Source organism: Procambarus clarkii, chromosome 35 (genome assembly GCF_040958095.1).
Source record: "Procambarus clarkii isolate CNS0578487 chromosome 35, FALCON_Pclarkii_2.0, whole genome shotgun sequence".
Lineage (NCBI taxonomy): Eukaryota > Metazoa > Arthropoda > Malacostraca > Decapoda > Cambaridae > Procambarus > Procambarus clarkii.
Window position 1 is genome coordinate 28806517 of NC_091184.1, and position 14403 is coordinate 28820919.

Below are 14403 nucleotides of genomic sequence, written 5' to 3' on the forward strand. Positions count from 1 at the left end.
TGATTTACTCGTGTAAATCTTGATATAAAAGTTTTTGCTTTTGTGTATTCAGTATGACCAAGCTTTATAAATAAGCTTTCATTCCTGAATTTACCCGAGGGCCACTGACACTAGTGGCCTCGTCAAAGACAGGAAGCTAGCTGCTGTTCGAAGGCCCCCCCCTCCCCCATTTGCCTTAATAACTTTTTGAGTTGGATTTTGAAATTCAACAGCCTTCAAGTAAGTTTATTGAGACAAGAAAAAATACATCTCAAAGGGATAGAGTAGTTTAGGCTATTTCTATCCCCTCAAGGGGGTCCCTTAAGGGGTTATCATTCTTTTTGCATTTACCACTTCAGCAGGTAGGCAGTTCCATGGGTTTATAATCCTGTGGGTGAAAAAGCATCTGTTCAATCCTACAGTGTGGCTTGTCGAGCTTGAAACCATTGCTCTTTGTTTGTGTTACATCTGACCTTTTGAAAAAATTGTCCAGATCAACATCCTCTAAGTTGTTCAGTATTTTAAGTTTCAATGAGATCCACCCTGATTCATTCATACAACTATCTAATATCATTCATACTTATAATGTTTCCATTCTCTACGTCAACTGTTCTTGAGAGGAAGTTAAAAAGCCACAAAGACTAAGCAAGTGGTCAGAATATAAAAGTTGTGGTGAGGACATTTTGAAGAAATCAGGCTTTTGAGTGCATATTAAAAGCTCCTTTCTGAACAGAACTTTTGGTTGCTGCTTTAGGCAAAATCCTGCTGGTTGTCTAGACAGCATCACACGGGGCAGGTCGGTTCTCTGAACCAATGCCGCAACGATCTTTTCAAACATTCCTGTCGGGTCATATTGCTACAAAGGAGACATTGGAGAATTCTCAATTTAGACCAGTCAGACGAACAAGCAATTAGCTAGAGCACTTCTTGGTGCTTCCTGTGGTTCCAAGAAGATCTTGGATATGCTTTGAACCAATTTGAGTGAGCCTTCTATAGGTCACTGTGGACTAGATAAAATATTAACCACTATCTACCTTTCACTAGTCTGGCTTGTAGAGATGTTTAAAAAACTCCTTGCTGCACCAATGCCATGAGTTGGCCTCTTCTGACTGTGTACGATGCTATCAGGGACCAGCATTATCTTTTATACCTCCAGCAATATAAGAGCCAAAGTTGAATTGGAAACATGGCTAAAAGATTAAGTGTTATGTGGAACTCTAATGTTTTGGTTGCTATATTTTCTTTCCCAATCTGCTATCTAGAGTTGTATAACAGTGAGCATGCTAGTACAGTATTGACACTAACTAGCAAAAAAATAAAATAATGTAGAGGAGAGCTTCATATTACCAGCTCGGTTTTCCTTCCCAGGTAGGCCGACAGGTAGCTTAAACAACCATAAATATTTGTATCCTTACTTGGAGGGTCCCCCCTCAATAGCTCCCAGAGCATATTTCTGGTACTACCAATCCTTAGCCTAACACATCAGGCCTCTGAAAACCATCCAACGCCTACCCCAAAGTTTGGTGGCATGCTCTGTCTCAATGATTCGCATCTCTTCACCGATCTTCATGTATGGAGTTTCTTGACTTTGTGTTCTGTCAACTATGTCATACTTGAATGGTGGGTTTCTTTGTGCTTTATTGTCATCTTTCTTTGTAGTGGTCTTCCACCACTTCCTCTCTTCAGCATCTATCGTTTTTGTCAATGTCCTTTGAAGTTAGTATTGTCTTTTCTGTCCTGGTTATACTGTAATCACCAGCTGCTGCACATACTTATTGTACTGTCACCTTGTCTTGCTGAGCCATGGCAGAGCTAATCTTAGTGCCATTTGGGTATGAGGGATTCTTATTTTTTTTCTCCAGTTGTCTCTTGCAATTTTTGACTTTGGCTGGAGTCAATTATGTGCTCTGGGTTGTGGCTACAGCTCTAGTTTTGCATGCACCTTGTGCTGTCAGAGTTCAGGCTCTATTTGTTGCCCGTTTCTCATGTGCTCTGTTCCAAGATCTGCCTTCCCCAGATCTTTAGTGTGGTGGTTTGGTCCAACCAGCAAGCTGTTTGTCCCCCAATCTGGGGATGTGTGGTGATATTTGCTCCTTTGACATCTTTACAGTTGTCACAACTGACATTCGGGCTCAAGGCATCTCATTCCTTGTTGGATTGCTGGGTTCATTCAAGGAACAAGGATTGCTTTGTTGCATTCCCGGGTTCATTTCCCAGATGGGACAGAATGGTTGGGACATTTTCTTTTACCTCTTGCAACTGTTCACCTAGCAGTAAATAGTTACCCAGGAGTTAAACAACTGTTGTAGGATTGTATTCTTGGTAAGATCTGTATTTCAACATTGGAGGGACCTTGATACAAGCCTAAAATATATATACAGAGGAACCTTGAGTGATAAGCAGCCCCATCTACGAACATTTAAAATAATGAGCGAACCACTCGCAGAAAATTTGTCTCGATTGATGAGCTTCCACGCGATTAACAAGAAAACCATATGCTTCCTGTCGTTCCCACTAGTTCTCGCCAATTTTTTAATGCCTCCGAAGATGCAAATCGGTGAATTTTTTTTTAAAGATGCTAATGATGCTGGGATGTAAAGGGGGTGACCGCTGTAATGTTACAAAGCAGTGATTTTCAAATTTAAAAAAAAAAAAAGTTTGTTCAGTGTATGTCAGGAAGGATGCTCCATTTTTTATGAAGAGATAAAAAAAATGAATATCAAATTGATGTTTTTCAGTGGTGGAGCAGATTAATTTTATTTCCATTATTTTAAATGGGGGAAATTTGTTTTGAAAGACTAGCGATTCAACAAAAGAACAAATCCACAAGGGCCGTGATGAGGATTTGAACCTGCGTCCGGGAGCATCCTAGACACTGCGTTCTAACTAGAATAACTAGCGATTCACATGACGAGCTCGGTGCCAGAAGGGATTAAATTCGTTAATTGAGGCTCCTCTTTATACACAGGCTTCCTATCCCCAGCAAAATTATTATAATAGTTTTATTAATTGAATTACTGTACCTTTAATAAATCATAAGATTGTGTCAAATCTGTAACACCTTGTGTTGGTTATATAGAAAGTGCCCTATTTTAACATTTTCCTGTGAAATCAGTTTTACTTCCCCATCATTCTTCCAGAAACTTTATTTCAAATCCTTATACCTCAAACAGTATCACATGCTTAGACCTTATATACAGTATTACTATTTAAAACTTTCCAACATTAAGTGTTGATTTGAAAACTCTGTATGCAAAAATATTAATTTGCTTAGCACAATCTAGAAAATGACTGTCGTTTGGCTAATTTAGTGAACAGATTGAATTGATGTACTTGCTGCAAATTTAGTTCTATACAGTACTGTATTAAAAATATACAGTACAGTATTTGAAAGAAATGATGTTGAAGCATATTAGTTTAAATTTATATGCTTGAAACTAAATTAGCCATAAGCTAAACAGCCATTAGAATGGATTATCACATCTGAATGCTTTACCTTCACTTACTGTATGTTGAATGTTAGCAATTACACTTTATCTGACGTGTTTAAATATGCACAGTTGTCTGAATGAGCTGTAATGCTGCTTTTGTGCTTGCATAAGAACCCACATGCATGCTTCATAACAACGCACGTGCATGCTTCATAACGACCCACATGCATGCTTCATAAATACTTTAACGGTAAATACTGGTAAGTTTTAACTTCTTACACACTTGGTTTATTATTTTATTCATTATTTCTCAGGGTTTCATAAGTTTCATAAAATGTTTATTATAATCTAACATTTTAGATAAACATATGAAAATGAATAGAATGAAATAGTGACAAAATCACAAGTAATTAAATAATTAACTAGTTATATTGAAGAGGGATTATACAAATACAGTAATCTATTAAATACAGTATACATATAAACTTTACATAAACGCACAAATTTATTAACTGACATTTACAAACTATGTTAAAGAGGCATAAGTATTACTATAAACATAATCATAACTAGAGTATTCAATATACTGTACTATAAAATTGAGCCGATTCATCGGTAGCAAATTAAATTTTGGTATTGCCATATCTTTTTATTGATATAATTGAATCTTGTGCAATAGCCAAAGATGTGGCCTCCAACCACCTGCAATCGTCTACGCCACGCCGAGTACCATTGCAGAGAAATACTGGTTGTTTTCTTCTCCTGCAGCAGTTCAGGGCAATGCTGGTCAAGAAGATTTTATACACATTTAGAAACCTCTTTCTCACCTTAGCACAGGTATGAATATTTTCCAACAAAATGTTGTCAGATGAAAATATATGCTTAATAACTGTATCGTACTTTACATATTGTACACTTGAAAAACAATCAATTGACTGGTTTTAACCGTAATGATTGACTCTGGTTTTAACCGTAATGATTGACTCTGGTTTTAACCGTAATGATTGACTCTGGTTTTAACCGTAATGATTGACTCGGGTTTTAACCGTAATGATTGACTCTGGTTTTAACCGTAATGATTGACTCTGGTTTTAACCGTAATGATTGACTCGGGTTTTAACCGTAATGATTGACTCTGGTTTTAACCGTAATGATTGACTCGGGTTTTAACCGTAATGATTGACTCGGGTTTTAACCGTAATGATTGACTCGGGTTTTAACCGTAATGATTGACTCTGGTTTTAACCGTAATGATTGACTCTGGTTTTAACCGTAATGATTGACTCGGGTTTTAACCGTAATGATTGACTCTGGTTTTAACCGTAATGATTGACTCGGGTTTTAACCGTAATGATTGACTCTGGTTTTAACCGTAATGATTGACTCGGGTTTTAACCGTAATGATTGACTCGGGTTTTAACCAAAATGATGGTTGAAACCTGACTTGTATATGTAGCACCTAGCCTCGACTTGTATGTGTGTTCGATCCTTGTGGCAACAGCTGGGAGTGCACTTGAGCTGTGTTGAGTCTTTCTTGTTTGTGGTTTGTATTCCTTACATCATGGCCTAATTAATGGGGTTTGGGATTTGATATCCAACAATGCTTCAACTGCACTTGGCATGTCCAGCTGTTTATGGCCCAGTCAGATGTTGTGCATCCAGAAGGTCATTTCATCTTGATCATTTCATTCATTTCAATTATTTCATTCATCTCATCTCCAATGAATGAATAATGATGAATCATCCATCCAATTTAAATCTTGACTCTGATACTTGCAACTTTTCAGGATGCATTTTGGTACTTATTGGGCACTGTTAGTCATTTTTACTGCTTCTGTCACTTTGCTTATTGGGTTCACTTGTTCTTTCACCCTTGGATGTGCAGTATTTGGCATTGCAGGACCTGTAATTACCTAAGTGTAGTTTACAGGATGAGAACTACGATCATAGTGTCCCGTCTTCCCAGCATTCTTTGTCATATAACGCTTTGAGACTACTGATAGTTTTGGCCTCCACCACCTTCTTGCCTAACTTGTTGCAACCGTCTACCACTCTGTTTACAAAAGTGAATTTTCTTATATTTCCTTGGCAGCTTGGTTTAGTTAGTTTAAATCTATGACCTCTGGTTCATGAAGTTCCAGGTCTGTTCTCTGGCCAGACAGCCCTCATGGCTCACAGCCTTTTAATCTGCAGCTACTTGCCTGTTTTTTTATAATGCTGCAGACCCGATGTTGACCCAAGTTCGGTGGCTGACAAGATGCCCTCTTTTTTGCCCTTTCATGGTAGGCCCCAGTGATACCATAGTGTAGGGACACAGCTTAGATCTTGGATTGTTGCCTAGTTTCACAGAATCTTTGGGGACAGGTTCCTCGGTTCCTTATCGAGTGTCTTGGGCACCTGCTCAACCATCTACACAATATCATTCATGACGTGTTGGACAAGGGTGTTATTGCTGCAGCACACTCCCTTCAGGTGGTGTCCTGGAGCTTTCTTGTGCCAAAGAACAACTCCACAGAGCCTTCAATTAATCAATCAAATATAGGACAAAATACCCGTCGGGTGAGGTGGGGAAGTGGGTTTAGTTGAAGAATAGCCGGTTAGAGAAAACGTCAAAGTCAGAGAGAAAGAACCAGGGGCTAAATCCAGCTGCATGGTGTTAACCGAGTCTCTCATCAACAGGTCCGGCTAGGTGGGGAGACCGTGTCTCATGTTAGGGGCAACAAAGCGAGGACAGCTGTCCTCTTGAGTGGTGGAGTCGGCTGTCCTTGCTTCACTTTCCCTTGGTCTTATTTATATTGCACATGTACATTACCATTTTCTATGCAGCCTGTTTAAAATACAGTAATTATTACTATTTTAAATTTGATATTAATGCTGTTAATCACATGATGGTTACTTTTAGCAAATAATGCAATCTCTGATGGAAACATTATTGAATGCATTCACAGATGTGTTACCTTTTCCTTAAGTCAACTGAATAATCATAATATTAGATTTAAAGTTTTCATCACTACATTTTTCTCATATTTTCATTCATATACAGTACTTTGTAGTTGAAAATTTTGCTTTCCTTCTTTTTCAGAATGTCATCCCAGTTTCATTCTTAATTCTGGCTCTGGTTGTTGTTCAGACTCTGCCTGGAGTTAATGATTCACCACCACAAGTTCACTTTACTCTGGATGTGAGTCTTGAGATTATTGCATTGATAAATTATAATATTAGAATGACATAATTTCCAGTAAACGTTGTGTGAGAAAAGCCCAATAAATTTGTAGAAGTACAGTACTTGAGTATTAAAAGTATCTAATTTAGTTGAACTTCTGCAATTCACTTTTAATTTTGCTTAATTACATATTTTAGAAATTTGATGGCACAGTCTCCACCCTTCAAGTACTTCAATCAAACAATTACACGGAGGATCTAGAAAAAGCCATCGAGCCGAGTTTTTCTGAACGTAACAAGAAAGTTGTAATTCAACCAGATACCAATTTCTCAACATTCATCCTAAATCAGGTAGGTTTTATTGATGGTCTTATTAACTAATCCTTAAATTGGTTGCATCACCCATAAGCAATAGAAGTCTAAAGAGTCTATGCTGATGTCATTTAACACTGAAGACCTTTGGGAATCATTTACCCCATTAGTAAAAATAATGCACCATGTCTGGTGTTTGACCATCCTTCAACATAATGGGCTGAGTGACCACACAAGACACCATTGATTCCATGCAAAATTGCAGGGACTTTGAAGGACTGGAAAGATCTTGGTGATAAGGAGAAATATATATTACAAGAAGTTAACAAATATTACCCCCTTCAGAACATGAAATAAACTGCTCTGACAACAAGGGAAGAGTGAGTGAGTGAGTGGTGAGTGAGTGAGTGAGTGAGTGAGTGAGTGGGTGGGTGGGTGATTGAGGCAATGCTCATGTTGGGTAAGCTTCTAATTACAAACTGGTGAATGTTTATTTATTGCAGCAATAATTTACCTCATTTACCTTAAATTTACCTTTACCTACCTTTACCTTCCATTTCTGATAAAAATGTGGTGATAGCATAAGAACATGGCAATAAAGGACCCTACAGAAGGCTTATTGGTTCATGCTTTGAAACTTCAGTTTATACCCAACATAAGAATTTTAGTTTATGCAAGTATTGTACATAATTATACAAGCTTGGGTAATTTTTGCTTTTTTTTTTTTGCCTGAAGATTAATGTTAAGGCATCAAGTAAGTTGTGTGTAAGGCATCAAGTGAACTTTCCTTTGTTAGTGGAAGCTTCATGTAAAACCTTTCCCCTCCTCTGGTATTTCTCATGTTTTAAGTTGTAAAAACTTTGAAGGAGCACTTAAAACATTTATTTAAGAATTACTCTTGTATTATTATGCATTTTTGAGTGTCTAAAACTCGTTTCTTTCTCTTCCATTAGACAAGTAGTGACCTTCCATCTTTTAACCAGCATTGGATAGTTGGTCTACAGATTGAAGGTGTTAAAGATGGAGCCAACATCTTGGCTATTTTCAACAATCAACCCTTTCACACCCCACCATTGGCTCTGACCATTGCAGATCGTGCTGTGTTAAAAGCTATGACAGGGAAGAGAAATATTTCTGTCTCAACGGCTAATCATCCATTACCTAGAACTGACATAGAAAAGGTAATTATGCTTCGAATCCTTTTGACACTTTTGATATGGGGTTGTAAAACAGAAATTTTTGTAGATAATAACCAACATACACATGTTAAAGTTGTAGTCAAAAGTGTAATACCGTATAACATGCCCTTCACAGACAAGACAACGAACACATCGACTCAAATAAAAGCAATTTTCACCTTCACAAATCCTTACAAATAAAAAAAATTACATTTATTAAAAGCAGTTTGTCAATAAAATCTTTACCAGTGCTCTATTTTTTATTTGTTAATCTATACTGTATCTGTAAAAGTAGATTTCTGTTTGTCCAAAGTTAGAGGACAGATGCTTAGGGCTAACCTCACCCAACGTTGCAATGTGACTGGTGGGGATTGTCATAGGCAGGGTGGGGTCAGCCCCATTGCCCCCTTTAATGGGAGTAAAGTCCCATGGTGTCAGCTCCATGAAGTTGAAGATGAAAGGTGGCAACCACACACACACAGGCTTCCTGTCCTGATACAACAAATTATTAAAATAATTATACCTGTTAATTTTAAAATTTGGCTCTTGATCTCCTGCAGTTGTAGGGAAAAATTTGCATGTTTTCTGTTTTTCAGTCCAATTTTATATTTTGATTATCTCTTTTTTGGCAGTTAACACAAGACCAGCGGCAAAACTTGGGTTTTCAGATTGGCTTCAATTTGGCCTTTGGAATGTCCTTCTTAGCAGCTTCCTTTGTAATATTTATCATCCAAGAACATAGTAGTAAGTGACTATAGATTACTGTTTTCTTGTTTGAATCACAATATTAGAAACCGATATATAAATATACTGTATATATAATTATATTACAGTATATTATATTTATATTATATATATTATATATATATATATATATATATATATATATATATATATATATATATATATATATATATATATATATATATATATATATATATATATATATATATATATATATATATATATATATATATATATATATATATATATATATATATATATATATATATATATATATATAATATTATATATATAATAATATAATATAAATAAAAAAATTGTATCAATAAATTGTTCTATATTTCTGTGGTATGAAATAATTACATGCCAAATCTTTTCCATGTATTAAAATCAGGTTTTTAACCATATAATTACAGCTAAAGCCAAACATCTCCAGTTTGTATCTGGTGTGAATTTCATCACATATTGGACTGCCTTAGCTCTCTGGGATTTCATCCTGTTCATGATTCCTTGCTGTTTATGTCTTCTATGTCTGTCTGTGAGTATTATTTGGTCTACTCCTTTTGTTGAATGCGCAATATAATCGGTAATTAAGCCGGTCCTTGCTTCACTGTCAAACATATAAACTCAAAAGAGTATTGCATTTTCAAAAGTTATATTGTCTCGTCCTGGCCCCTTTTCCTTCCACTGAATGTTAACCCATTATGTGTTCTTATTACAAACATGTTTAAGTTTAAAACAAAACATGATTGTGAATACTATCAGAATCTTGGTCACTAAATCCTGAGTATGAATCATTTTCCACAGATTTATATTCTAAAGAAACATGAGGTCCCATCTCATTTATGTATATATGCACCAAACCTCAGGTGTGTTGTGGATGTCTGCCTCGTGCTGTGAACATCATCACCAGTATTGGGTTCACTGTTATTTTAACCTTGTTTAGAGTTTTCATCACAATCAGGATCTTCTATAATGCTATCATTGTTAAATAATTGCAGTTAGTTATTTATTATTAAGTAATGCTGTGGGCAACTCATTGCATGCCAGTGTGGCGAGTTGCTGCTGCATGTGCTACTCGTGGTCGCTTCCTTGGTACTGACACCCCTCATACCCAGAAGGGTAGCCAGCAATTTTGTCTAAGATGTCATCTGTTTACTTAAGGCATAAGGAAGCAGATGTGTAAATCTTACCCGATGATTTAAAACTTCCCCAACAGTTTCGTGCAGTTTACAGATAATTAGCGAGATTGTCCCCCAGCCTTATTGTGCAGTGCAAGGGGTTAAACATTGTTACTCTCCATTTATGTTCTCTGGCACTTCTCCCTCTCCACTGTACTCTATAGCACACGAGTTACTATGCTATGAACTGCCTTATTCATAAAAGGTTCTCACTTGCTCATCATTTTTGGGGGGGGGGTTATATTCTAAAAGTCTTGTGCAACATGTTCATATATAATTAATCTAGTGCCAGATACAGTTCTTATATATGTTGCTGCTTTTCTGGTATTACTTATTTTTTCTGTTTTCCTTTTATTCTATTAACCAATTAGTGATGAACAAACTTATAAAAAACTACAAGTACAATTGTATCTTTACTATCCACATACAGTGCAGTCACAATCTTGCTTTTCAAATATCCTTCTATGTAAACACTGTAATCAGACCCTCACATATTTTTATACAAGTACTGTATAGGCTACTGTATGTTTTATTCATTATTAATTTTTACTTATATATTGTGTGTGTGTGTGTTTATTTTGATATAATATAATTATATTATACATATAACTACACTGTATACAGGGTAATTTGTTTTATCTTTTGTAGGTGTTTGGTCTAAAGGGGCTGAGTGAAGGAGAGCAGCTGGGAAGAATCATGCTGATATTCGTTCACTACGCTTGGGTGACGTTACCTCTGATGTACCTCTGCTCATTCTTCTTCAGTGTGCCTTCTGCTGGATTTACTAGAATGATTATCATTAATATAATTTCTGGTATGCATCACAATACTATTTGATATGTACAGTAAAACTTTTATATATAAGGTTTTGAGAGTACAGTATTAAATAAGTGCACCAATGAGGAGCATGATTGATCTCTTGGCCCACACCTAATGGTTATTATACAGTACCTGGTGCATTTATACATCTCGGCAATCTAATACTCTCTCTCGTACTTGCTCTTTAAGCTGTGATTGGAGGTTAATTTCACAATTTCTGCTCCAAGTCTTCTCCACTTTATGGTGCATTTATCCATACTGATATTTCTTCTCGCTATCATATTTAATATTAATATTAATTATTTTTATTATTATAAGTTGTTTTGTTGAAACTATACTCCCTTAACCAGTCTAGTTCCTTTCCAGTTATTCCATATTGTGGAAGATGCCAATTACCCAGTTTTGTTTTGTCTTGGTAATTGTTGTTCTCTCTCTCTCTCTCTCTCTCTCAATTACAAAGGTTTGTCCTCTCCAGATACTTCACAATCTTTCCCTGGTCTGTAATTTATGCCTCCTGTCTGTCTCCTTTGTAACCAGTATTTCATTATGAAAACAAATTATTGGGTGACATAATATCCCTGATTTCTTTTCATAAGCCATGCTAATTTTTGATCTGCTCCAACTGCCTTGTTCATAGCTAATTCCATAAGGCTGGAATTAGCTCTTGATTTTACCTCATTATCTCTAGATATACTACTTGTTGTTCATTGAAGTTTCTTTCCGTCTACCACCACCAATGGAGCAACAGGTCTTCTGCTTGATTTTATCTTATTGATTTCCCTGGAATCTCCTGTCGAGTTCTTGACAGACATAGTTGTTTTCTGTAAGAATATTCAACATTGTGTAAATGGAAAATGTCAACCTGCCATATCTGGATAAGGGGTACATTAGGATTTTGCCTTATAGAGAAACTGAATAGGATATCTCAAACTCATCATTTAAGTAATGGGGCAAATCAGTTTAATGGATTAGGCATATCAAAGGTGAAATCAGTTGACCCTGCATTGAATATTTATGTTTTTGAGAGTGCCAGTGATGTGCATATATTACAGTACGAGGAAACGCCCTCTCTTAAATATTTAGGCCATACAGTGGAATCGAATCCATATCCCATGTACAGGCTGTACCTTAGTTTAGGGACGCGGGTTTGATTCTATTGTATGGCCTCGAATATTTATTCATAGATTAATCATATTCTTGTGATTTCATTGTGCACCCTCTCCTCCTCCTCTAGGAAATGTATATGTTTATCTCTCAGAATGTTCGGTAATATGTTTATTGTTTGTGATGTGTGTCTATGTATGTATTAACACGATGTACTGAACGGGGTGAGAATAGCTTGAGCTACCTCATCCCTTTGTGTATATTTTACCTCAATAAACTTATTTCAATTTCTCCTCCTCTAACTAAAACATTGTGTGTTGACAGGCATGGCTACAGTCATCACTGTGACCATCCTTCGCATACCAGATCTGGAGCTTGGTCATGTGGCAGATCTGCTGGACTGGATATTTCTCCTTTTCCCATCTTATGCTATGGCTGCTGCTATTACTGATGTATATAGTAATTATAGGTCTACAGAAATTTGTAGCCGTTCCACTGTTAGGCTTGATATGCTCCTTGGGGATTGCTCCAAACCCCTGCTGCAGAGGTGAGTTGTTTTGGCTATTGTACTGTTTATTTTCTTCCTCTTGTGTGTGCATAGTTTATATACTTTTTAAAATTCAATTTACATAATTGTGAAAGGAATACAATAAATAAAGTTTTAAGAATAAATATTGGAGATAAAACTTTATTAGTAAAGTTATACATTCTCTTCTTAAATTCCTATAAATATTTATCACTTTAAAAAAATCATTTTGTAGAGAATGTATAGAAGGGACACATTTTCCAGTGTTTTGTTAAGGATAAATGATGCAAAAATACATAGTGTAAAAAAATGCCTTTTTTTTATGGGCTTTGTCAGTAGCTCCACTGAGCCTCTTCTCAGCTTACACATTGATACATGCCAGACAAACTTAGACCAGTCAACCAAGAGACTCTTTACCTATCAGGAGCAAGAACTTGTGCAAACTCTCATTGTTCCTTCTATGAGATGAGGAGATTGTGGGAATCTGAACTTGAGCAGTTACATTACCATCTACAAAAGTATTGAAAAAGGTCACAAACGCTGAACTTTTCTCCAAGAAATGTTTGACAAGTGCCAAACTAAAAAAGCAAATTTGCAACAACTAGCCAACACCCACATTCACAATTTCCACCCACCATCCTGTTTAGCAATCAGGCTCCAACATGGAGCTTGGGTTTTGTCTTTACCATATTATTAACAGCATGACACACTACCCTTGAGCCAGTTTTCATCCATATGCCCCTTTAAGTTATTTCTATTTTGTTATTTTTTTGTAAGTTATTGGGAATGATCTTCCCCACTTTCAGCTCTTCTAATTACCTTTCTTTTGCAGAAACTGGTGAATGTGGAAGCTTTGGCTGTGTCAGCTGGAACCTAGATTTTCTTGCATGGGAAAAGCTTGGCATTGGCCGAATGTTGGTATTCATGGGTATAGAAGGAATTTTGTTCTACTTCCTCATTGCCTTAACAGAGCTGAAAGTCTTCCAGAGACTCAGATACTTATTAGCTCGAGTTTGGCATAAAGTGGCTGTTAAGCCTATGAAAGGTTTGTACTATTCTTTCAGAGAAGAGTTTTATTCATGAATTTAGTAGTGAAGTAAAAATTTTGCACACTCGCATACAAAATGGTATCATTATTTTTATATGTATATGTAGCAAGTTCATTAGGTAATGTATTTTTGATAGTCAATTTACAGTATTTATTCATTACCATTTTGGCACATATCCAGTAGATACAGTCCCAGAAAATGACACCCAGAAAATGGGGTAGCAGGGTGGTCAGGAGACAGTTGGTGGGCAGGTAAGTAGCAGGACGGATGGCAGAGTGGGTGGGTAGGTAGCAGTGAGAAGGCAGGCAGTGAAGCGAGATGGATTGCTGCAGTGGGCGAGCTTCTGACTAGGACTAACACAGGAGCGAGTCACCGCCGGTCACTCCCCAAGTCCTTCCCCTGCCCCCCCTCCTCCCCATTCTGCACACTGGCCCCCCTCCCATTCCTCACACTGGAATGTCTGGATGGTATTACTTTGGTGGGCTTCCTTGCTACCAGCCAGTGGATCGAGAAGCAGACTGCCTGACAATAAACTCTTATTGTTTACTGACTGACTGGTTGCGACTGTGAAAGCTCAATTGACTGTAAATGCCTGATTGAATGTAAATACCTAACTGGTTGCTACCACAACTGTGAATGCTTGACTGACTTGTGGTGACTGTAAATGACTGGTTCTGACTGGCTGCCACATAAGAGGCAGTGAAATGTGTGAAAGGAAAATCTGGAACCAGTGAGGCAGAAATAAAAGCGTTTAAGGTGACCAGGGGATGGTCCTTCTAATCACTCTCCTCTATCACCCTTCCCTCCTCCTCCTCACCATCTACCATACGCCAACAAGAATCCTCAGTAAAAGTAAGGTGCAGTTAAATGTTCACTTATTTTATTTATGGTTTATATTTATATCCGATTGTTTTGCGT

The 14403-nt window shown here is 36.9% G+C and overlaps 1 protein-coding gene across 1 annotated transcript in view; it reads left to right on the forward strand.

Moving 5' to 3' along the window:
* Window positions 1-14403, forward strand: part of LOC123768463 (ATP binding cassette subfamily A member 3) — a gene marked incomplete at its 5' end in the record, with an annotated part of 50725 nt that overhangs the window by 21247 nt on the left and 15075 nt on the right. The window contains 10 exon segments of the mRNA XM_069336223.1: window positions 4090-4247; window positions 6493-6591; window positions 6771-6923; window positions 7838-8065; window positions 8695-8806; window positions 9223-9344; window positions 10636-10801; window positions 12235-12404; window positions 12406-12457; window positions 13269-13481. Coding sequence (XP_069192324.1) covers window positions 4090-4247; window positions 6493-6591; window positions 6771-6923; window positions 7838-8065; window positions 8695-8806; window positions 9223-9344; window positions 10636-10801; window positions 12235-12404; window positions 12406-12457; window positions 13269-13481 — 1473 coding nt within the window.